This window comes from Stegostoma tigrinum, chromosome 14, assembly GCF_030684315.1.
Source record: "Stegostoma tigrinum isolate sSteTig4 chromosome 14, sSteTig4.hap1, whole genome shotgun sequence".
Taxonomy (NCBI): Eukaryota; Metazoa; Chordata; class Chondrichthyes; order Orectolobiformes; family Stegostomatidae; genus Stegostoma; species Stegostoma tigrinum.
In genome coordinates, this window is record NC_081367.1 from 33,354,088 (window position 1) to 33,380,410 (window position 26,323).

The 26,323-nt window shown below is 39.3% G+C and overlaps 2 protein-coding genes across 2 annotated transcripts in view; one reads left to right on the forward strand and one right to left on the reverse strand.

Annotated features, from left to right (window-relative positions):
• The window catches only part of gmps (guanine monophosphate synthase), a 103,823-nt gene that overhangs the window by 60,394 nt on the left and 17,106 nt on the right, over positions 1-26,323 (reverse strand). The gene's annotated exons all lie outside the window — the stretch shown is intronic.
• slc33a1 (solute carrier family 33 member 1) overlaps positions 1-26,323 on the forward strand; it is a 52,252-nt gene that overhangs the window by 21,267 nt on the left and 4,662 nt on the right. The window contains exons 3-7 of the mRNA XM_048542069.2: positions 8,673-8,866; positions 12,797-12,981; positions 14,604-14,721; positions 21,369-21,584; positions 21,730-21,898. Of these exons, the coding sequence (XP_048398026.1) occupies positions 8,673-8,866; positions 12,797-12,981; positions 14,604-14,721; positions 21,369-21,584; positions 21,730-21,897 (881 nt within the window). The 3' untranslated portion in view covers position 21,898. The remainder of the gene's footprint in view (positions 1-8,672; positions 8,867-12,796; positions 12,982-14,603; positions 14,722-21,368; positions 21,585-21,729; positions 21,899-26,323) is intronic.

Below are 26,323 nucleotides of genomic sequence, written 5' to 3' on the forward strand. Positions count from 1 at the left end.
CATTGCTCTACACATGAGAGACTTGGATCCGTCTTGCTAAGATCAACCACCTCATTTCAGCTGCCTTTAGAAACTTGCAATGATTGGATGGCAGGAGAAAATAGCAGATAGTGAGGTTCTCATGTAAGCTGATGTGCCAGTCACAAATGAGTTGGTTTGGTTCGGTTCATGTACCCAGAAAGACTGATATTTGCTTCCAAAGTGAATGTGCTGTGGAGAGCTTGTGTGTGCTGTTGTGGTACTCAAAGGAAATACCACAAGGACACATTGCAGGTTTCACTTGAGTCCTGGAAGATGCGCACCCAGAACAAAGACCAAAAATGGTGTGTCCCCCTTTGAAAGCAAGTTTAAAACAAAGGTAGAGAGGAAATGAAAGAAAATCCTGAATCCGTAACTCCTCCATTTGAATCTACACTATCCTATCCAATTTGAAGAACCTTTAAGTATAGTGTGGTCTTGGCGATCTCATACATATCCACCCTAACCCCTTAAAACACCCCAGGTAATGAACATTGTCACTTCAAAGGACAAACAACAAAATGAATATTCTGACTTACAAATTATGTAAATAAACTTTGACATAGAGGGATTATAAAGATAAACAATACCTGAAGTCGTTCAATCTAGGTTACAGAAGGAAATAGGGGTAGAAGTTGCAGAGGTTATAGCTAAAGTTTTTTTGATACTTAAAAATCCTGGTGATGCACTAGGTGTGGAGAATTGGAAAACAAACTTTTTTCAAAAAATGGCAAGTAAAACCTGGTGATTACAGCCAGTCAATTTAATATTCATGGTGGACAAACCTCTAGAAACAATTCAAGAAAGAAATAATAGACACATTAGACAGGGTAGTTTTGAAGAAAAGTTAGCAAGGATTTGTTGTGGAAATATTTTGTTTGTCTAACTTAATTTTATTTTCATTTTTGATGAGGTAACAGTGTGGTTAAGTACAGGGCAGTTGATGTTGATCTTTATTAAGTGGTAAGAGATTGCAGAATTCTGTGGTGCAGAGAGATCTGGGTGTCTTGAATCACACAAGGTTAGTATGCAAGTAGAAAATTTATTAGGAAGATGAATGTAATGTTCAAGGGAAATACAACATAAAAATGGGGAAGTTTCACTGCAGCTGTACAAGACATTAAGACCACATCTAGGGTAATCTGCACAGTGTTGGTCTCCTAATTGTGAAAAAAAACATTAGAAACAGTTCAGAGAAGGTTAATTTGGCTATTCTTGAGATGATGGGTGTACCTTATGAGCTAAGACTGAATAGGTAAGGCCTGTACCTAGTGGAATTTAGAAGGATGAAAGGTAATCTTGTTCAAACATTGAAGATCTTGTGTCACAATAGCGTAGATACATAGAGGCTTTTTACTTCTGTGAGACAAACTTAAAACTATGGGACATTGTTTAAGAATAAAAGATCCTCCTTTTGAGGAAGGGCTAAGAAGTATTTTTGAGGGTGCTAGAATGCAGCGGTAGGGGAGACTGTGTCTCTAAATTTATACATGGCTGATTTATTTAGATCACTGCCACACTCCTGTCTGTATCCCATAACTGTGATCTCATTTTCTGTCAATGAAAATACAACCAGATCACGCATGACCTTATTAAATGGTTGAATAGCCAAATGGTCAACTCCTAAGACTAGGTCGCTGTGCCCCTATACAGGTATATAAATGTTCAAAGGGTTTCTTTTTATTAAGTACAGAATGTTGGGTTACTAGCAAAAGTGAAGTTCTGGATATAAAAGTAATAGTAGCAGCATGGATGATAAAATTGGCTCAGATAGAAAATTACTGTAATGAATGTGTTTTTTTTTAACTGAAGAGGAAAAAATTGGAGTTCTCCAAGGTTCAGTTCTGTAATCGTTGGGGATCCAGAGCAGAGTTTCGAAGTTCACACACCAGACAAAATTGCAAGTGTAAAAAGTAAAGAGCAAGATAGTAAGTAAACTTTGAGATCATAGTCAGGCTAGTGGAATGCCTGGACATTTAGTACATTGAATACAAGAAAACTTGTGGCTGTAAAATTTAAGATGAATGCGAAGAGATAATACAACCTAAAATGGTATGTGGGTTCCAGAATACTTAGGGGTGTTTGTGCTCAATCTGAGGTTGCCGAACTCAGAGACACACACAAAATGCAGATATATAGTATAAAAGCAAGGAAATTGTGGTAAACCTAGTTAATTTACCAGTTCGACACCAGTTGAGGAACTGTCCAATTTAGGGCTTTAGCAAGGATTATAACATAGAACATTACAGTACAGGCCCTTGGTCCCCCGATGTTGTGCCAACCTGTCATACCGATCTCAAGCCCATCTAACCTACACTATTCCATGTACGTCCATATGCTTATCCAATGACTACTTAAATGTACCTAAAGTTGGCAAATCTACTACCGTTGCAGGCAAAGCGTTCCATTCCCTTACTACTCCTGAGTAAAGAAACTACCTCTGACATCTGTCCTATATCTTTCACCCCTCAATTTAAAGCTGTGCTTGCCGTCACCATCCTAGGAAAAAGGGTCTCCCTATCCACCCTATCAAACCCTCTGATTATTTTAATTTCAATTAAGTCGCCTCTCTACCTTCTTCTCTCGAATGAAAACAGCCTCAAATCCCTCAGCCTTTCCTCATAAGACCTTCCCTCCATACCAGGCAACATCCTAGTAAATCTCCTCTGCACCCTTTCCAAAGCTTCCACATCCTTTTTATAATGCGGTGACCAGAACTGTACACAATACTCCAAGTGCGGCCGCACCAGAGTTTTGTACAGCTTCACCATAACCTCTTGGTTCCGGAACTCGATCCCTCTATTAATAAAAGCTAAAACACTGTATGCCTTCTAAACAGCCCTGTCAACCTGGGTGGCAACTTTCAAGGATCTGTGTCCATGGACACAGAGATCTCTCTACTCATCTACACTACTAAGAATCTTACCATTAGCCCTGTACTTTGCCTTCTGGTTACTCCTACCAAAGTGCATCACCTCACATTTGTCTGCATTAAACTCCATTTGCCACCTCTCAGCCCAGCTCTGCAGCTTATCTATGTCTCTCTGCAACCTACAGCATCCTTCGTCACTATCCACAACTCCACCGACCTTAGTGTCGTCTGCAAATTTACTAACCCATCCTTCTATGCCCTCATCCAGGTCATTTATAAAAATGACAAACAGCAGTGGACCCAACACCGACCCTTGCGGTACACCACTAGTAACTGGTCTCCAGGATGAACATTTCCCAACAACTACCACCCTCTGTCATCTTTCAGCAAGCCAATTTCCGATCCAAACTGCTATATCTCCCACAATTCCATTCCTCCGCATTTTGTACAATAGCCTATTGTGGGGAACCTTATCGAACGCCTTGCTGAAATCCATATACACCACATCAACTGGTTTTCTCTCATCTCCCTGTTTGGTCACCTTCTCAAAGAACTCAATAAGGTTTGTGAGGCACGACCTTCCCTTCACAAAACTGTGCTGACTGTCCCTAATCAATTTATTCTTTTCTAGATAATTATAAATCCTATCCCTTATAACCTTTTCCAACAGTTTACCAACAACTGAGGTAAGGCTCACTGGTCTATAATTACTGGGGTTGTCTCTCCTCCCCTTCTTGAACAGGGTAACCACATTTGCTATCCTCCAGTCATCTGGCACTATTCCTGTAGACAATGATGAGTTAAAGATCAATGCCAAAGGCTCGGCAATCTCCTCCCTGGCTTCCCAGAGGACCCGAGGATAAATCCCATCCGGCCCAGGGGGCTTATCTATCTTCACCCTCTGTAGGATTTCTAATACCTCTTCCTTGTGAACCTCAGTCCCACCTAGTCTAGTAGCCTGTATCTCAGTATTCTCCTCAAACAGTCATTTTCTAGAGTGAATACTGTTGAAAAATATTCATTTAGCGCTTCCCCTATCTCATCTGACTCCACACACAACTTAGCACTACTATCCTTGATTGGGCCTAATCTTAGGTGGAATCTCTGATCAAGACAAAGAAGGCGGCTTATGTTAGGATGAGAAGAAAACATAGAAAATGGAGCAAGAGCAGGCTGTTCAACCATTTGCCATTCAATATGATCATGGCTTAAAGAACGATATTTAACTCCTCCAAAACATTCAACATTTTTGTCTCAACTGCTTTCTGTGGCAGAGAATTCCACAGATTCACTACTGTTTGGGGGAATACATTTCTCCTCATCTCTGATCTAAATGGCTTATCCTGTATCCTTAGACCATTCCCTGGTCTGGGACTTTCTGGTCTTCAGGCACATTATTCTTATATTCACCCTGTCTAGTCCTATTGTAATTTCAGAGGTTTCTAAGAGATTTCCCCTCATTCTGCTAAACTTTAATCAGTCTCTCTTCTTGCATCAGTTGTGCTATCCAAGAATCAAGCTGGTAATTTTTCATTCCACTCCCTCTGTGTAGCCAGAATATCCTTCCTCAGAAAAGGAGACTAAAACTGCACACAGTGCTCCAGGTATGGTCTCACAAAGGCCCTGTACAATTGCATCATAACGACCCTGCATCCCCGCATGTGTATTCAAATCTTTGTGCTATGAAGGCCACCGTCCTATTGGCCACTCTCTCCTTGTGCACCTCTATACATACTTGCAGCACTGATGTTCAAGAATACCTAGGTTATTGCAGCTCCCCATTTCCCAATCTATTGACTTTCTGATAATAAAATGCCTTCCTGCTTTTGCTTCCATAGTGGATCATCTCACATTTATCTACGATACTTCATCTGCCACGCATTTGTTCACTTAATTTGATCAAATCACATTGAAGCATCTCTGCATCCTCCATAGTTCATCCTCTCCCCATCTTTTGTGTTGGCTGCAAACCTGGATGTATTTATTTCATTCCTTCATCCAAAATTATTCTCTACATTGTGAATAGATTGGGTCCATGACTGACAACTGCAGAATTCCAATAGTCACTGAAAAAGACCCATTTGTTTCCTGTCTGCCAACCAGTTCTCAATCCATGTCAGTGTACTACCCCACTCTCTGCTTTACATGCTAGTGTCTTAAATTGGATTTTATCAAAAGCCTTCTCCAAATCCAAATAAACCATATCCATTGGCTCCTGCTTATCAAATCTATTAGTTATCAACTCCACTAATTATCCTTGAAAAATTCTATTACGATTTGTCAAATATGATTTTCCTTTTGTAAATTCATGCTGAGTCTCAGATCCCGTCACTCTAATCTAAGTGCTCTGCCATTTGTAATGCAGTCCAGCATTTTCCCTACTATTGATGTCAGCGGGTAACTGTCTATTTTCTGTCGACGTTAGCCACCCTCCGAATCATAAAAGCTGTTCCAGAGTCTATAGGGTCTTAAAAGATAACCACCAATGCAATTATTATTTTGAGAGACACTTGAAGTCCTGCGGGATGCAGGTGATCAGGTCCTGAGTATTTAAAGACCATCAATTATCCCACTCCATATCCTTACTAATACTGATTTTTTTTTTCCTTCAGTTTCTCCCTCTTACTGGACTCTGTATTGCCCAACATTTTTGGAACATTGTGTTGTCCTTTTGTGAAGACTGAACCAGTATGTATTTAAATGGTTGCCATCTCTTTTGTTCCCCACTATAATGTCCCCATTTCTAATTGTGAAGGATCTCCATTTGTCTTCATTAATCTTTTCATATGTCCAGTTCTGGTCGCCCTATTATAGGAAAGATGTGGATGCTTTGGAGAGGGTTCAGAGGAGGTTTACCAGGATGCTGCCTGGACTGGAGGGCTTATGAAGAGAGGTTGACTGAGCTCGGTCTCTTTTCATTGGAGAAAAGGAGGAGGAGAGGGGACCTAATTGAGGTATACAAGATAATGAGAGGCATAGATAGAGTTGATAGCCAGAGACTATTTCCCAGGGCAGAAATGGCTAGCATGAGGGGTCATAGTTTTAAGCTTGTTGGTGGAAAGTATAGAGGGGATGTCAGAGGCGGGTTCTTTACACAGAGAGTTGTGAGAGCATGGAATGCGTTGCCAGCAGCAGTTGTGGAAGCAAGGTCATTGGGGTCATTTAAGAGACTGCTGGACATGCATATGGTCTTAGAAATTTGAGGGTGCATACATGAGGATCAATGGTCGGCACAACATTGTGGGCTGAAGGGCCTGTTCTGTGCTGTACTGTTCTATGTTCTATGTCTATAGAAATCATTTCAGTACTTCTCCTTCCTTCTCTCTCTCCTCCCCACCACCACCAGTGTCCATCATCTTAGGAACAAGACTGCTGGAGGAGACAGATATCATGGCTGAGGCATTGAAGTGTGGAGTCAGAGCTCCTGTTGCAGCCACATACCCTTAGCTGGAAAGAGGTCAGCATCCTGGGAGAGCTCCAAAATGAAACAGTAGTGAGTGTTCAAAAAAAAAATAACACGTCCTACCTACTGTTGACTGTTGGAAAAGTCACTGCCAAGGTCCTTTGCCCTGTGGTTGAGGAAATCCTCCCAGAATCACAGCATGGCTTTTGGCCACTGAGGGGGGCACGATGGACATGATTTTCACCATGCGACAGCTGCAGGAGAAATACAGAGCAAGGAACCTACCCCTATATAAGGTCATCTTCAACCTCACAAAGACCTCTGACACCAATCAGGAAGTATATGGAACTTCTTTCCACGCTTTGGTTGCACCATGAAGTCTGTCACCATTCTTTGCCTGTTGTATGACAACGTGGAAATCGTGGTGATGACACATGGCTCCATCATCGACCCATTCCCTGTTCAGACCAGTGTCATAGAATCATAGTGTGGAAAGAGGCCATTTGGCCTATTGAGTCCATACCGACCCTTTGAAAACCATCCCACCCAAACTTCAAGCAAGGCTGCGTCATTCCCCCAACACACTTCTTGATCTACCTTGCTGTATTGCTCTACCTCGTCACCGACAAGCTCCCTATTAGGGCGGAACTCTTTAAAGGACCAGCGGGAAATTATTCAACATGCGCTGCCTTCCAGATGAAACCACAATCACACCAACCAGTGTCATCGAGCTGCAGTACACAGATAATGCTCACTTATGTGCTTTCTCAGAGGACGTACTCCAGACCATCGTAAGCACTTTTACGGAAGCAAATGAGAGAGTATAGGTTGCACCCTGAACATCCACAAGATAAAGGTCCTCCACCAACCTGGCTAGGCATTGTGAAATGAACACCTATTTATCAAGGTCCACAGTGAGGCCTTAGAGAACGTTGATCATGTTCAATACTTTGAATGTTCTGTTGACCAAAACAGCTATTGAAGAAGAGATCCAATACCACCACCAGTGTGCTAGCACTGCCATCAGCTGCCTAAAGAGAAGGGTGTTTGTTTGAGGACACCAACATCAGATTCCACACAAAGCTCATGGTTTTCAAAGCTGTGGTGGTTCCCACCCTCATTCATTGGCACTGAGATGTGGACTGTTCACAGCAGGCAGCTCACAGCACTGGAGCTATACCACCAATGCTGCCTGTACAAGATCCAAGCAATTGGGTGGGCACATCATCCACACAACCAACATGAGACTGCCCAGCTGTACTCCCAGCTCTGAAATGTCAGGCAAACCCCAGCTGGACAGAGGAATTGGTTCTGTGATACTCAAGGCCTCACTTGTGAAGTGCGACATTCCCATAGACACCTGGGAATCACCGGCTCAATGCCATCCAAAGTGGAGGAGGAGCATCAGGAAGGTGTTCAGTACCTTGATGTGCTGTCAGAAAAAATGTCTCTTCCCCACTCCCCCCGACCATCATCTGCCCCAAGTGAAACAGAGCCTGTGGAAGTCACCTGTGGACTCGCCCTGAGAGTGGAAGAGAGTCATCCTTGTCTGTGAGGGACTGCCAGTAACAACGATAATGATTCTAGTATTTTTCCCCTCTTTATCAATCCCTTTGTTCTCGTTTGCTGAAATCTAAACTGCTTCCAATCCTCAGACCTGCAGTTTTTTGGCAAATTTACATAGTATTAGAGACAAAGAAATTGTATCTCCAATTTTCCTTGTAGCCACTGTTGAGCCAACGTTTACATTTATCTTTGTGTCAGACAGAAATGAACAGAAGTAGTTCCTCCATGCACTTTTTAAAAAAAAATTGCCCTTGCCAATTTCCCGTAATGTCTTTAAGTAAATTTCCCTAATTTATCACAGACAGCTCAGACCTTGTGTCATTTGTAGTTTTGTTTATATTGATTCAGGATTCTGATCTCAGAATCAGTTATATCACTTCATTTTAGAATTCTGCCATGTTTTAGTTACTTTAAACAGCAGTTTGAGAAAACAACTTTTTTTTAACGCAATGTGTTATTAGGATTCAAATTGCATTGTCAATAGGTAGTGAATGCAGATTCAATAGTACTCTTAAAGTAATTGTATAAATACTTAGCAGAAAAGGTGCAGGAATATAGGGAAAGAGTGGGTGTGAGGAACTTGCTGGATTGCTCTTCAAAAGAATCAGGTGATAAAACTTGATATTGATAAAATCTGATAAAACTTGAATTGGCTGAAGTTCCTTGGTAGATCGGTTTTCTTTAACCGGTGAGGTAGGACCTGACAACCTACTTTTAAAGTGGAAACAATAACTCTCCAGATTTAATCATCTAATTCACATATTCTGCATAGAAATTTTAGACTTTTCACATTTTTATCTTAATTGCTTTTAGGTTTTCTGTTCTTCTGGGGAATAATTTTCTTGGTGACAACAACCTTGGTTACAGTGTTTAAAAAGGAAAACTTGAGACAAACATCATTGCAAGATGGCCCTCAGCAAGGAATCAAGGAAACCTACAAATCACTCATATGTATAGTAAAGATGCCTGCCATCTTAAATTTCTGCATCATGCTGCTAACGGCAAAAGTAAGCTGATTTATCTTAAATGTTTTAAGCATTTTGGAAGTTTTATGATGCAAATATTTCTTGATTTATTTGAGTGGTAACTTGGTGCAGTTTGGTAAATCTATTTTTTGCTGTATTAATCCTAAAAATAAACATTTTTAATCATTTCATTGATGTGTATATATATCAATTACTCTTATTTATGAATTACGTTTGCTTTAAACTTATGGGTAACCCGAATGAATTTAAAATTGCTATGCTCTAATTTTGAGTGAGATTAGTTTTTGCTTTTGGTAAGATGTGTGTAAGCTGACATTGATTTGTTGCTATACAGAACCATCTTGTTGCATTAGTGAACAGCAATCAGCTGCTTAATCTTTAAAAAAACAAAACAAAACAAAAACAAGGCTATTAATACCCTTGCATTCAAAGAAACCATCTTAATTTGAAACAGAGGCAGACAATGCTGGAGAAACTCTGCAGATCTGCAGCATCTATGGAGAACGGAATCAAGTTAATGTTTTGAGGCTGGTATGACATTTCAGAATGGAAAAGGATGAAGAGTCATATTGGACTCAATGTTAATTCTGTTTCTCTCTCTACAGATGCTGCCAGAGCTGGTGAATTTTGGCAGTATTTTCTACTTTTGTTTCAGACTTAAATATCCACAGGATTCTGCCTTTGATAGTTTAATTTGAAGCCTGCAAATGGATGATGTTAACAACAGCAACTTGTATCAATGAATTCACCCGAGATTTGTGAATAGGCAACTTTTAGCAAATATGTTGAAGTAGTGCAAAAGATTGCAACAACTGGATTTCCACTGAACGAGTTTAAAATTTTGTAATTTTTTTATGGTTTTGAGTGATTTGCTGCACAAAACAACTGTACAGAAACTCCAAGCCAGTGTCTATAGTGAGAAACAAAAGTTTATACCTTTTTCAAATATTTGTTTCAGATGATGTTGGCACGAGTGGGGTGCACAATGCCGTTAAATATTTTGTATATACGTAGTGAACTGAGAAAATTCATTTGAGGGCAGTTAAAATATAACTGTCGGAAATTTTCTTAAGGGTTCTCCTGATCATCCTTTGTAGTTCTGGCAAATAACTTGATAACTGGGGAAAAATACAATGGTTGATCATCAAAACTCTCAGAAAAAAATCTTGGCAAACTATTTTAGTGGAGTTATAGTTGGCAAGAGAGAAGTGAACTCACTGGTAAATCCTCTAAACACCCCGTCTGCTTATTTGTACAAGTTCCTCTTATTTCTGACCAGAACATTGTGCTTCACCAGGACTACACACTTCTTGAATTCCAGGTAAATATCTCTGCTTGGATCAATTTTAACTTTTTTACAGTTTTCATGGCGCACTCATAATGGTGTTTATTGGAAACGGGCTTAATATATCAAGTGTTTTCTGTATCATATGTAATATTTTAAATATAATTGACACCTTTTGTTGAACTATTATATAATTCACAATTTCTGAATTTTTTTAGATATTTTATGTGCCACACTGCTCCAATTAAGTACATTTTATAAGCTTTACACTAAAAGAATGAACAGCTAAATAGACAGCGTGAACAAAATTGACTCACATCTTAAGTAAATGTTAATTCGTATCGAAAAGAGGCTTTAATGGTTTGGGACTCCAAATTTTCTATTTCTTTTCTAGATTCTTATTTGCTATTTTCTGATATAAACTATTTATGTGGCTGATCCAGTGAAACTTGTGGTTACCGATGACCCTGTGGAAGTTAATGGTGAAGGAATCAGCAATGGTAATATGAATGAATGGCAGAAGCGAGATGGTGCGTTTTTTTTAGGAGATGGCCATTGCTTGCACATGTATGGTGCAGATATTACTTAACACATCAACCCAAGTCTGAGCAAGAATGGACTGCTCCAGAACATGAAGATTTACATGAATGCACCGACTAGAGGTTGATAGACACATGAGGGAGGAAAGAACAAGATGTGTTACTGGGGTCAGCTGAAGAGTGGTTGGAGGAGATTCTTAGAAGCAGCAACACAGAATAGCCTGTTTCTGTTTAGTAAGTTCTATTTATGACTATGCATAGTGCAACTCTTTAAAACTCCCAAATAATCAACCATAATTAACCAAATTTCTCAATCCTCTGTCAGATGTCTTGTTAGCAATGTGGCAAGCAGGAACAGAATTTTTACTGTCACCTTCACCATCTGCATATACTTGTATGCAAAGAGTGTATTCCAGATTGGTTCCATTGTGTCTATGGGCCTGTGATTTCAAAACTGTTTAAAGCTGTTCCACAGCTATCTGCCTCGAGGATTAATGTCATATGTCACCAGAAGCCTACAAAAACAGGGATCTTATTTGATGGCAATAACACAAGCATAGGAAGCGAGTAGGTTATTTTAGCTCGAGTCTGTTCTACCATTCAGTGAAATTGTGGCTGATTTACAATTTAACCCTGTATGTGCAAACTTGCTGTGTATCCTTTATCTTTCTTAAATCTATAAAATGCTACGCTTTGTGTGTAGAAGTGCCTCCTACTTTATGCCTGAAAGGCCTGTATGTGACTTTTAGACTATGCCTCTAATCTTAAAGTGCATAAATAAGTGTTTTCTTCTAACTTATCTATCCTCTTAATGTTCTTAAACAGTGATGATGTTACCCCTTAATGTTCTAAATTGCAGGCAACACATTGCTTTGAGTAATCTCTAATCCCTATAGTTAAGGTATGATGAAAGTATTGGTCTGGTAAATATATGCTGCAGTGCGTCCAAAACCAATAAATCCTTTCTAGGATATTATTCCCATAAGTACACCCAAATAAAATGTCTTGCTGGGATTATATAGAGTCTTGACCAGACCGCCTCCGGAGTACTAAGTACAGTATTTTAGGAGGCATATACATGCCACAGAGCAACTGCAACAGACATTCATCAGGCTAATTCTTGAAATTATTTAATGAGGAGAGATTGAGACAACTGGGTCTATATCTTTAGAGTTTCAAAGAATGAAGAAGTAATCTTATTGAAACTTATAATATTCTTAAATGGCATATTTGGGTGAATGGAGATAAGATGTAGCCCGGGTAGTGAGTCTAAAATTAGGGGACATAATTTCAGAATACGAGGTAGGTCATTAAGACCGAGAATGAGGAGGAGGAATTTCTTCACTCAGTGGTAAATTTTCAGAATTCTCTACTCGAGGACTTGGGGGCACTCAACCATTGACTGGATTCAATACAAGAATCAATAGCTTTTACGGAGAATAATTACATTGAGGGAAATAGATGGTCATGAAAAAGTGGCATTGAGATAATCTAATTTATAATCTAACAACGATCTCAATGGGCTGAATACTCCTCATCCAGGTGTCACCTAACCAGAACTTTGTTGAGTCAAAACATGACTGCTACCTCACAGTATTGCACTCCTCTAGGTATAAACACTTTTCTTTGTCTATACATAAAATATTAATGATCTATGTATCTGATCTCAAGGTCTTAATCATAATTTATCTCCGTATACTCTATTATTGGAATTATGTTGGGATGATAAACTGTAATGAATGTTTGTGTGAAATTCATTCTATCTGCAGTTTTAAATAATTTTACCAAGGAGCAAATTTAATTATGTAATAATTGCATTATGAATGACCAGTGATCTGTGGTAAATTTATTGGTATCATTAGACAGGTGTCTAAATTTTCTAAAAAGTTGGACAAAACATGAGCAATAACTAATTTTAAATATTTTGCAGAGACGTAGTGTCTGAGTGTGGTCTGCTGTAATCAAGTTTTTAGATTGTGCCTCTAAAAAATTTCACACATTGCTTAATTTGGGAAATTTCACTTTCATTTGGAATGTATTGCAAGTTGAAAAATGATATCTTAAATCTGCAGAAATATTTTGTAAATTTCTGAAGTTATCCTGTTTTCAATTAATGTATATTTACAGATTGGATTTGCAGCTGCTGATGGAGTAACTGGATTGAAGTTGGTTGAATTGGGTGTGCCCAAAGAGCAGTTGGCTCTACTTGCAGTGCCTATGGTTCCTCTGCAAATATTATTACCATTTGTGATAAGCAAATACACAGCAGGTCGAAAACCGCTAAATGTTTTTTACTGGACAATGCCGTTTAGGTAATGTATTTGTTTTGTTTGAAAGAAGAGGGATCAGATGTATTTTTTTTTGTTCTGCTGCACATTGTTCCCATGTACAGAACCATAGTAGATGTTTCTTTTTACACCTCAGTGGCAACTCTTGCATTTTTGTATCTGCATTTGATGCCAAAATTGTCATAGTTCTTGCATTATACATTTCTGTATCTGCATTTGATGCCACCATAGTCATAGTAGTTGCTTAACTTTGTCAGCCTCCGCAGGTATTAGAAATCATTCTAATTTCACAGTCTGTACTCTCAATCCCATTTCCCAGGTTAAATCACTATCATTTCATAATAAACTATAATATTTTTCTTTAGCTCCAAGCATTTTATGTTCCTTTTTTAAACATTGTTTGAAGAAATGCCAAAGGACAAATTTCATAGAATTCAGATGCAAAACTTATTAATTGGCCAAGGAGGAAAATATGTTAACGACATGTCCCATTTTGTTGTCTGTATTCTAAAAATTTTAGAAATTACTTCATTGAGAGGGGCAGTGGGCAAGCTTCCTAAATGTGGTGTGAGGACTCCTGGTGAAGGGAGTAAACCTGAAACGTTGACTTTCCTGTTCCTCTGCTGCCTACACCTGCTGTGTTCCTCCAGCTCCACACTGCATACTTTTACATTGGTTTACCAATACTTTAAGCACCCATGAAGTGTGTCTTTACTTACCCAATACAGTTCTGTAATTGCAGAAAGGGTTACAGTAACCAGAATAAATTGTAACTGCCGACTTAGCTAGCTGTACATAAATTGTAGAAGAAATGCTACAACACTTAATGCATAACTGGATCTGAATTATGATCCTTGGCAACAACCTCACCCTGCCCAGTCTCCTGTCTCTCAGAACGATTACTGACTTGAAGATCAGTCCAAGGCACAGTTTTAGAATCCTTTAAAGACGGACAGAACAATAAAAAAAATCTTAGAACCAGAATTTCTAATGAAAGGTGTGTTTCTTTTTTGAAAACAAGTGATCTGTTTCAGACATCTTCCTTAACCATGAAGAATTCTCATCAAATGGCTACTGAAGCAATCGTACTATTGTTAAAAAGTAACAACCTTTTAGTATAGTAAACAAGACATTAAATGCATCTTGTAATTTAATTTTTAAAATTTACACCAGTGGGAGAACATGTACTGATCTGGAATTCCTGTTGTTATTTGCTTTATATTCTTCAGTAGTATCGGCAGAAATGGTATGAATGAATACTTTTGATAGATGAATTGATGAAATTTATGATAAGAGATAGGGAAAGTACTTAATCCATCGTCTGGTTTAGCTTTTTGCATCAAATCTTTCTGGAAGTGAACCATTATGTATTGTATAAAATAAATTAATAAAGTATCACCATATAAAAATGAATATTCCATGTCTACGTAAATTTAAATTTACATTTCTAGCATATTTACCTGAACACGTTTTTGCATTTGAAATTGATTTTCAAGTGGTATGCGTGTTAGGCTTTCACTCACGTGAACCATTACAGTAGAAATACAAGCTTATTAATATTTTTATACTTGCTGCAAAGATTACATTGTATTCAATATTTTATGATTTAATTAAAATAGTATTTGACTTAATTTCTCCTTTTGTAGGTTATTTATGGGCATGATATTTGCTTTGCTGGTTTTTTGGACTCCTACAGTGAAACAAGGCACAGAGTTTCCTGTTTATTATTATGGAGTACTGCTGTTCAGTTATGCCTTGCATCAGGTGAGTAAGTGCATTCAGTATAACTACAAGTATCTGAACCTTAGAGCAGTCCCCGTTGCCATCTTTCTCGAAAGTGGTTGCTAACATCCAGTTAACATTTAAAAATAAATAAATGTGTTGAAATAGAAAATTAGGACTGAAGATTATGGTTCTAGTATAGTTCTCTTGCTCTCCTAACATGCAAGATTTAACTGCAATTGGTAGTCAGAACTCTATGTACAGAGTTTGGTTATCATTTGTCAGCTGATATAAAAGAGGTTACTTGCCCTAATAGTTTCATTAGTGAGGCCTGGTTCAAAATGCAGTTGAATTGACATTTCAATCCAGGCAAAGGTAACTCATAGGTAGACATAGATTTAATACCCAGTGTTTGTACATTAATCAGTCAGTATAATTCTAGTGCACGTTATGACTTCTGCTCTGCATTTCATTAGAGAGATATGCGTGAATGTAAATCATCTTGACCTTATCCCAAGGAAGACGGCAAATTAGTAGTTATTGCCCTGCTCATGCATCGTGTCATCCAGTTAAGCTGCATTATATGCAACTTGAAGTCAGTTACTGCTTACTTAACTTAAAATGGGGAATTCAGATTAGAAAACTTCGCAAATGAGTGTTGAAAAGATAGATGGCAACCAAAGTAATATGTTCATTAGAAATATTTGTGGCCTATTTTAATTATTATATAAAGTACAATGTTTCATATAAACATACAAGTTAGGAGCAGGAGTAATCAGTCTTCCCCACCCTTCAAATAAGATTGTGGCCGATTTGATCCTAACCTTAAAACCGCATTCCTGCATATCCCCGAACGTTTCACTTCTTGCTTAACAAAGATCTAACTCTCACTACCTCTAAAAATATTCAAGGATCCTGCTTCCACTACTTTTTCAGGAGGAGGTTTCTAAAGACACCCAACTCTCTGAAAGGAAAGTCGCCTCATCTAAATTTCAAATTGGCAAGCCCTGATTTTTAAATAGTGAGCCGTATTTCTAGAGCTATCCATAAACGTCTCTGCACCCTCCCACCCAGCTTTCAGCATCTGCAAACGTGAAGATATTATATTTTAATCATTAGTTTATATTGTAAAAAGCTGGGCTCCAAGAATTGATCCATGCAACATCAAACTAATCACTGACAGGCACTCGGAGAAAGACCTGTTTATTTCTGCTTTTTGTTTCCTGTCAATCAAACAGTTCTCCATGTCAGTATACTACCTCTATCCCGTGTGCTTTAATTTTTTTTGTGGGACCTTATTGAAAGCCTTCTGGAAGCTCAAGTAAAGCATACCCTCTGTCAACTCTACTAAATACATCCTTGAAAAACTGTAGATTTAGTAAGCATAATTTTCCTTTTGTAAATCAATGCCAACTGTCCAATCCTACCACTCTTTTCCAGTTCCCTGCTTTTATAAATTGTCTAGAATTGAGTGTAGCATTTTCCCTGTCACTGATGTCAGATTGTTTGGTCTGTAATTCCCTGTTTTCTCCCTTTGTCCTCCCTGTCGTCTTTTTAAAATAGTGGGGTTATATTAGTTACCTTCCAATCCATATGAATTCATCCAGCAAGATGATAACATTTGCATCCACTGTTTCTAAAGCCACATCCCCAAGTACTCTGGAATCCCTAATGATTTATCAACCTTTAATCGCATCAATTTCCCCAACACCGAAAAAGAAGAAAGAGGTTCTTCTGAGCGAATGAGCAGGTAGTGGCTAAATTAAAACGCAGAATAATAAAAAGGTAGTAATCTTTAGATTTCTGCCTGAGCCACAAGCTTAATTGGCATGGGGTCAAAAAAAACTGAAGTAGTAAGTGCATGGCTTAAAAGTTGTGGGAGAAACATGTTTGAATTTGTTTGTGTGATATAGGCACCAATACTAGCGAAGAAGGGAGCTGTACTGATGCGTTGGGCACCTAAATTATGTCGGAACCAGGGTCCTGGCGAATTGCATGACTAGGGCCATGGATAGGGCTTTAAACTAAATATTGGGCAGGTTGATTCAGTTGCATGGAAAATAGAAGAAATGTTAAAGGAAGGGATGGATGAGCAGTAGTTATTAATTTTCCAGAATAGGAGTCACAGCTCATTGGTTAGCAGTGCTGCTTCTCAGCACTGGGAACTCTTCTTGATTCCCACCTTGGGCGACTGTAAAATTTGCATGTTGGCTTTTCTCTTGGCGCTACGGTTTCCTCCCACAGCCCAAAGATGTGTAGCTTAGATGGATTAGCCATTTGGCCATGGCGAATTGCCCTGTAGTGTCCAGGTACGTGCAGCCTAGGTGGATTAGCCATGGTAAATGATGGGTTATGACGATAGGGTCAGGGGCTAGGTCTGGGTAGTATGCTGTTCGGAGGTTCGGTGCCGACTCTCTTTCGAGAACAGAGTATGGAAAAGGTCAGGAATCTAACTTTAGGCACAGCACACAAGGGGACAACTGAGAAGGGAGGCAGTCAATGCAGTACTGAGGGTGCTATATTTAAGTGCACACAATACATGAAATAAGGCAATGAGTTTGTTACGCAGGTTGAAATTAGCGGGAATGATGTTGTAAGGATCAGAGATGTGGCTGCAAGGGGAATCAAGGTTGGGACCCAAATATCCAGGGATACGTGATCTATTGAAACAAGGGGCAGATTTGGGGTGTGGGGGTGTTGCCTTGTTAGTAAGACGTGAAATTAAATCGATACCAAGGAATTATATAAAGTCAGAAGGTGGTGATTTGGTGTGGGTAGAGTTGAAGAACCGTGAAGAAAAAAAAAATCCTGATAGGAGTTATGTACCAGCAACTTGGCAGTAGTCACAATGTTGGGAAGAAAATAAATCAGGAGATAGAAAAAGCATGCAAGAAAGAGGCTAGTACAATAATCATGGGGGCTTCAATGTGCAGATGGACTGAGAAAATGAGGTTTGTAGCAGATCTCAAGAAAACAAATTCATGGAGTGTCTCCAAGATGGATTATTAGAGCAGAACCCCTAGGGAACAGGCAGTTCTGGATTTAGTAATGTGTAGTGAGGCATACTTGATTACGGAGCTTAAAGTGAAGGAAACCTTTGGGGCTCAGTGACCATAATATGATAGCATTCACCCTGTAATTTGAGAAGTAGAAGCTGAAATCCGAGGTAATGGTATTATAATTGAATAAAGGTAACTACAGCAACATGGAGGAGCTGACCAGTTGATTGGAAGGTGAGTCTAGCAGGGAAGGCAGTGGGGCGGCAGCGTCAAGTGTTTCTGGGGGAAATTTGGGATGCACAGCAGAAATTCAGCCCAAAGAAGAACAACGAAGTGGAGAATGAGGCAACCATGGCTGACAAGGGAAGTCATAAAAGCAAAAGAAAAAGTGTACATTGTGGTGAAGAATAGTGGGAAGCCAGAGGATTAGGAAGCCTTGAAAACCAGCAGAGGATAACTACAAAAACAACCGGGTGGTGGAGGAAGTTGAAACATGAGAGTAAGCTAGCTACTCGTTTGAAAGAAGTTTGCAAGAGTTTTTTTAGACATCTAGAAGATGAGAGAGGCAAGAGTAAACATTGGAAAATGAGGCTGGAGAAGTGCTAATGGGGAACAAAGGAATGGCGGAGGAACTAAATAGGTACTTTTCATCAGTCAGTGGCAGTACGTTTAGAGATTCAGAAGAGTCAGGGGCAGAGGTGAGTGTACTGCTCTTCACGAAGAAGGTGCTGTGAAAGCTAAAAGGTGTGAGGGTGGATAAATAACCTGGATGAGATAGACCATACCCCAGACTTTTGAAGGAGATAGTAGAGGTGATCATTCAAGAATCATTGCAGTCACTAGAGAGAAGTGAAAATTGCCAAAAGTAACACTCCTGCCTAAGAAGGGAAGGAGCCAGAAGGCAGGAAGCTATAGGCCAGTTAGCCTGACCACAGTTGTTAGTGAGATTTGAGCCCATTGTTAAGGATGAGATTGCAGAGTGCACAGTAAAACAGGACTGAGTCAGCAAGATGTGTCAAGATGGGGTTGGGGGCGGGGGGTCATGCCTGACAAATCTGTTGGAATTCTTTGAGAAGGCAATAAGCAGGTTAGACAAAGGACAGCCAGTGGATGTGGTCATTTGGATTTTCAGAAGGCCTTTGTCAAGGTGCCACACAAGAGGCTGCAAAGTAAAATAAGAGCCAGTGGTGTTAGGGACAGGGTAGAGGACATGGATAGAGGATTGGCTGATGGGAGAAAGCAGAGAATAGGGATAAAGGGCTCTTTTTCAGGAAAGTAGATGGTGACCAATAGAGTGCTGCAGGGTTAACTGTTGGGATCTCAACAATTCATGCTATGTCTTTAACCATCTCGACAAAGGAACGGAAGGCATTGTTGCAGGTTTGCAGATTAAACACAGACAGCGGGAGGAGTAGGTAGTGTTGCAGGAGTAGGTAGTGTTGCGCAAGTAGGGAGGCTGTACAAGGACTTGGACTGGCTAGGATAATGGACAAGGAAATGGCAGATGGAATACAGTGTGGCGAAGTGTGAGGTTATGCACTTTGGTAGAAAGAATAGAGGCTTTGACTATTTTCTAAACAGGAAAAGGCTTTGGAAATCTGAAGCACAAAGGGACATGGGAATCCTAGTCCAGGATTCATTTCAGGTTTAGTTGGCAGTTAGGACGGGAAATGCAATGTCAGCATTTCAAGAGGGCTAGAATACAAGTGGAGATGTACTCCTTGGGCTACATAAGGATCTGGTCAGACTGTATTTGGAATATTATGAGCAGCTTTGGGCACCATATGTAAGGACTGGTGTGCTGGCATTGAAGAGGGTCCACAGCAGACTTACAAGAATGATCCCAAGGATGAAAAGCTTGTCATAGCAGCAGTTGAAAACTCTGGGTCTATACTGGATGGAGTTTCGAAGGATAAAGAGAGGATCTGATTGAAACACTCAGAATACTGAGAGTCCTGGATAAAGTGGACATGGAGAAGATATTTCCACTAGTAGGAGAAATTAGGACCTGAAGGTACTGCCTCTGTGAAGAAATGACCCTTTAGAAGTGAGGTGAGAAATTTCTTCACCCAGCGTGGTTAATCTGTGGAAGTTATTGCTACAGAGGGATGGAGTCTAATTCATTGAAGGTATTTAAAACAGATATTTTCTTGATTGGTAAAGGGATCGTAGGTTACAGAGAGAAGGCAGGAGAATGGGTAAACTCTACTCCTGTATTTTATGGTATGAAAACAATTTCTCTATTAAAACTGATTTCCTTCAGTTCCTCTCTCTCACTGGATCCTGAGTTTCCCCCAATGGTTTTGGGACATTGTGTACTTCCTTGTGAAGACAAAACAAAATATGTATTTAATACTTGATTTAGCAGATCTTCCCAGATTTAATGACTTGCCCCCACTATTGAGTTTAAAATCCCCTCCACTTCCCTATTTGTGATCTATAGTAATGCTGAATCTAGCATGGTACAGGTCGAGACAGTACCACTGGTAAAGATACTACTCTCCCCTGTATTGTTGCAAGTGGCCCATGAACTAGAACACACATCTCCCACAGCAGTCTTTGAGCGTCCATTCATCTACATGATCTAACTTGCCCTGTTCTAGTTTGCACACAACTTGGGTAATAAACCAGAGATCATGACCTTTGAGCTTCTGTTTCTTAATTTGGCACCTGGCTCCTTCATCCTGCCTATATTGCTGGTACCTATACAGACAAAGAAGACTGGATCCTCCCACTTCCACAGCAAATTCCTCTCCACTCATGCCCAGATGTCCTGATCCCTGGCACCAGGCATGTAACAGTCATCTGAACTTGTGCACTTTATTGCAGCGAATGGTGTCAATTTCCCCCATGCTGTACTGTTCCCTATGACCACATTATTTCTTCCTACTCCTCTGTCACACTCAAATAGAATTTTGTTCCATGGTGTGATGATCTGTTAGCAGACCCATCCTACAGCCCACAATCTCATTCAAACAAGCTGAATGAAACTCAAACCTGTTGGACACTTGCAAAGGCTGAGGTTCCTGCACTGCGCTCTTGATGCCTTTATCTGCCCAACTCAGTCACACCATTCTGCTCCTGAGCACTAACCAAATCAGCAGACAGAATCTTTAACCTGTGAGTGCCTCCTCTAAGAAAGAATCTAAGTTGCTCCACAATGTGTTGCATTGTCTGTAGCTGAGTGTCCTAATTGAAATTCAAATACTTGCCTCAGATTGGGAATAATTTGACCCCTGGTGTGAATCACTGTCTGCGTGTCCCACTTCCATACTTTTTGAAGATAACCTGGAGTAACTTTTTCCATGCTGTTCATCAAATTTTATATGTTTCGCACCATTTGAGGGAACAAAGGTGTAGGTGTTCTTACTTTTTCCTCTTTCTGTGCAATCCTTCACAGTATGCAATAAATCTTATCTATTATTGTTAGGCTCTCAATTTATTTAGGTCATTCTGTATCATCTAATTGGTCTTGATTTTTGTGAATATCCCCGGAGTTTCATTTTTTTTTACAATTTTTGATCAGGTTGAATTGAGTTTGTGAATTTAAGTTATTGATGACAATTAGAAATAATTGTGATTCCAAGGTTTGCATCAAAGCCGTGGATGTATTGTTGATGCTTTTTACAAAGTTCCAGTTAAGAGATGTTTAATGTGTTACTGAGATTTTTAAATGCTTTCTTTCTTTAGGTGACAGTTTATAGCATGTATGTTGCAATCATGGCATTTAATGCTAAAATTAGTGACCCTTCAATTGGAGGAACATACATGACTTTATTGAATACTGTTTCCAATCTTGCTGGAAACTGGCCTGCTACGTTGGCTCTTTGGCTGGTGGACCGACTTACAGTCAAGAAGTGCATTGGTGCGCCTGAACAAAATTGTGGATCTGCAATTGATTCTGAAGTGAGCTTTCATTTTCTACGTTAGAAATGCTTAATCTATTGTATGGTATATACGTTTTTCACCCCATTTGATCAACCTAAAAAAAAAGTTTTCTTCTGGTAGAATTTGAACATTAATGTTCGAATTTTCTTTTGTCCCTTTACAGCTTTGCGCAAAGTTTGGTGGTTCCTGTTCAACTGCAACTGATGGCTACTATGTAGAATCTATATTGTGCGTTGTTATTGGGTTCACGTGGTGGCTTTACTTTGGAAACAAGTTCAGAAATCTGCAGGATGAGCACCCATCCACATGGCAATGCAAGAGGAATAACTGAGGTCTTGATGATTGGAACTTTTGGAATTTAATAAAATTTAGATTTTTTTGACCAATTTTCAAGGGAACAATACAGAATAAGGGATTTTATTCAGTTTTACAAATGCTGTTTTGACTACAGTTGTCACAAGCTGATTCTATAAAAAGTACTAATTTTGATCAGGGTTTTTGTTTACTTTGGTCAGAATAAAACCTATCTATGCGATAGTAACATAGGTAGAGAAAAAATGTATTGTTGCAGGTGCCATATAAATTTAAAGTAGATAACTAAACGAATATATGTAGACAAAAATAATTATTTTTGTGAGATGCAGATAACTCAGTCCTGTTTTTCATTCAGTTTATGCTACCTTTGCTTTGTTTGTGACATCTGTAAGTTAGACATTGTTTATTGGTAATTGCAACTCTTTGAATTCTTCACTGTTTTGTTAATCGAGAGTTGTATTTTAAATGGCCCATGCCTTTTTCATAGTAAAACTACAGAACGTTTTCTGTGGAGCTGGATGAACACAGCAGGCCAAGCAGCATCTCAGGAGCACAAAAGCTGACGTTTCGGGCCTAGACCCTTCTTCAGATGGTGCTGCTTGGCCTGCTGTGTTCATCCAGCTCCACATTTTGTTATCTTGGATTCTCCAGGATCTGCAATTCCCATTATCACAGAACCTTTTCTGTGGTACTTTAGCTCAGAGTGATGCTCATGGCCCTTGTTCAAATTCCTACAACTCATGGAGGTAACCATTAAATTCTTTTTCATCTCAATCTTGTTCATCACCTGAGGTGTAGTGACCCTTGGATTAAACTCCCCAAATTTCTTTCCTTAATGAGATAGTAGCTCCTTTGTCCTCTTGGACAAAGATGACTTTACCTGCTTTTGGATACTGTGTGTAATCATTACACTCTTTATTGAAAGAGTTGGTTGATGTTTCTGCTATGAAAGTTCAGAAGAGGATTAGGTCACTTTAAAACATAAATTAGACTGTACAGAGTTTGAATTACCAGTAGGTGGTGGCCTATTATAACTACCAAAAAAAATTCAGCTATTGTTTTGCTGAACATCTATGTTTCACGAGTGTATCACTTAATGTATTGTGTCGGTCAGAGGGCACCATTTCTTGTAAATGCAGTACATAATCAGGATCAAAATGATGAACTGAATTGATTGGACTTAAAAGTAAATTATCAATGCACACAGTACAGCTGATTACATTCATGTGTGAATAATCTTTGTTGATACTATTGCAAGATTGTTAATCTGATTTTACCAAAGCACTACGGTACAGGCTTTTATAAGTTTAATTAGACTTGTAAATTTTCTTTTTAAAAACAAGGGTCATGTTTAAAACAGTGACTGAAATTTCAAAGTATACTTAACAATTAATTGCTTGGGTGGGCACACTGGAAGTGATCATGGAGCTTTTGATGTTTAGTTTTAATGTTCCTGTTTCTATTTTCTATGTTTCAAACATAGAAATAGGAGTAGGTCATTCAGCCCTTTGGAAGTACTCCAAAATACAATATGATCATCACTGATCAATAAACAACAGGTGGAAGAGTAGGCCATTTGGCCCTTCGAGCTAGCACCACCGTTCATTATGATCATCCACAATCAGTATTGTGTTCCTGCCTCGTCCCCCTAACCCTTGATTCCACTATCTTTAAGAGCTCTATCCATCTCTTTCTTGAAGTATCCAGAGATTTGGCCTCCAGTGCCTTCTGGGGCAGAGCATTCCATATATCTACCACTGTCTGGGTGAAGAAGTTTTCCTCAACTCTGTTCAAAAGGCTTACCCCTGATTTTTAAACTGTGTCCTCTGGTTCATTCTGATTAGTTTTCTGTTCCCACTTTCACCTCATATCCTTCGATCCCTTTAGCACTTAAAAGCGAATTTCTCCATTTTGAAAATATTCAGTGTTTTGACCTTAATTACTTTTTGGTCCAGAGAATTCCACATGCCCATCTCACTCTGGATGAAAATGTTTATCATCCTCCTCAGTCCTAAATGGCCTATCCCATGTCCTTAGACTGAGCCCTGGTTCTGGACTCCCAGTCATCAGGAATGTCTTGCATTTATCCTGTCTTCGACACTCAGTTGAATATAGCCCTGATCAGTGTCTCTCCATACGTCAGTCCTGGCATCCCAGAAATCAGTCTGATTATTCTTCATTCCACTTCTTCTCATAGCCAGACATCCTTCTTCAGAGTCCAAAATGGCAGATAGTACTCCAGATGTGGACTCAGCAAGGCCCTGCACAGGTCATTCATTGCTCCTGTACTCTAATCCTCTCACTACGCAAGCCATATTATTTCCTTTGTCACACACTGTACCTATGTGCTTGCTGGTGGAAAGCAGAAACAGTAATAGTACAGCACAGGCACTCTGACCCATGATGTTACATTGAACATAACACCAAATTAAACTTATCCCTTTTGCCTGCCCTTGGTCCATATCTTTCCATTACTTGCATGTTCATTTGCTTATCTAAAAGTCACTTAAATGCCCCATCACATCTTGCCTCCACCACTAACCCTGGCAGTGTGTTTCAGACTCACGCACTGTTCCTTTTATTAAAAACAAAAATGCTCCTCATCTCTTTTAAACTCCCCACCACCCCCACCTCACCTTGGTCATTTCAACTCTAGGGAACATTATTCTAACTGTCAAATTATATCTATGCACCGCATAATTTTATAGACTTCTATCAAGTCTCCCTTCAGCATCAGCCACAACCTGAGTTTTTCTAGCCTCTCCTTACAGCTTGTACCCTCTAATCCAGGCAGCATCCTGGTAAGCCTCTTCTACAACCTCTCCAAAGCCTCCTTATTCTTCTGGTAATGTGGCAACCAGAGTTGCATGTAATACTCAGTGTGGCCTTTACAGAAGTCTTATAGAGCTGCAACATGACATCCTGACTCTTGTAGTAAATTCCCTGACCAATAAAGGCAAGCATAACTTATGCCTTTACCACCCCATCTACTCGCATGACTATTTTCAGGGAGTTATGGACGTGAACCCCAGATTCCTCTGTACACCAATGCTGTTCAGGGTTCTATCATTAACTGTATACTTTCCTTAACATTTGATCTTCCAAAGTGCAGCATCCCACATTTAAACAGATTAAACTCCATCTGCCATTTTTCTGCCCATGACTGCAACTGATCTGTATTTCACTGTCCTTTGACAACCGTCTACAGTATCCATAACTCCAATGTTTGTATCGTCTGCAAACGTACTAACCTACCCATCTCTCTTTTCATCCAAGTTATTTACATATATCACAAACAGCAGAGGTCCCAGTACAGATCCCTACGGAATACCACTAGTCATGGACCTCCAACCAGAAAAAAAACACTTCCACCTAAACCTCTGCCTTCTATGGGCAAGCCAAATCTGAATCCAAGTCGTGCAAATCACAGTGGATCCCAATCATCTTAATGTTCTGAATCAGCCTATGATAGACGTAACTTTTTATTTCATTTTTTGGGTGGTTAAGAAACAACAGTGTCTGCTATGGAAACTGGATGTGTTCTTTAACAAACAGGCAATGTGCTCTGCCACTTTACTCCCTGAACTGTAAAGGTGAAAATAATCCCCAGTGTTTCATTTCTGTTGTATCATATTATGAGAATGTATACTGATTGTTACAAGAGTCAAACTTTGAAATGCAGCTCCACTCAGCACTTCAAAAGGATAAAACAATTACACTGTGCTTAACAGCAAAATTATCTAGTGCTCTTTGCAGATTGCATTATTGTGCAAATAAAGCCTTGGCCTGAAATCTGGGCCTGAGTTGATGTGCAGTGAAGTGCAGATGTATAAGCACATGCACATATATAAGGAGCAGGAAAAGGCCATTTTAGCCAATTTTATCAAATGGCGCAGCAGGCAAAAGTATCTCTTCCACTCTTAAGTCCTCTATTAGTTAAGAGTAAATCTAACTCTGCTTTTAAAATTTTCAATGACCTCCTCCAGTCTGGAGGGGAGGGAGAGGAGAGAAGAGAATTCCATAGATTTATGACTTACAAAAGATTTCTTATTTCTGTTTTAAGTGGAATACCAGTTATTTTTAATGTATCATCTAGCCTCTATCGTAGGCTGGAACATTTGCTTAACATCTAGTCCCTTCAGAATTTTGTAAGTTTCAGTAAGAATTGCTTCATTCTCCTGAACCTCACTGGATATAATCCCACCATTTTTAAATTCTCTTTCCACTTAAAAGTTAATTTAGTGAGTTATGGTAATGTCAATATTTCACCAAACAAACTTTACATTGGGTTCCGAAAATACATTTACATTTATTCCATACAATATATTGTGACAAAGTTGTATCAAATTAGACTATAGATTCATAATTGTACTTGATTCAGTAAGGTGAAAATTTACAACCAGCACAAGAGGATGACATTTAATATAAGCAAATCTGTCCCT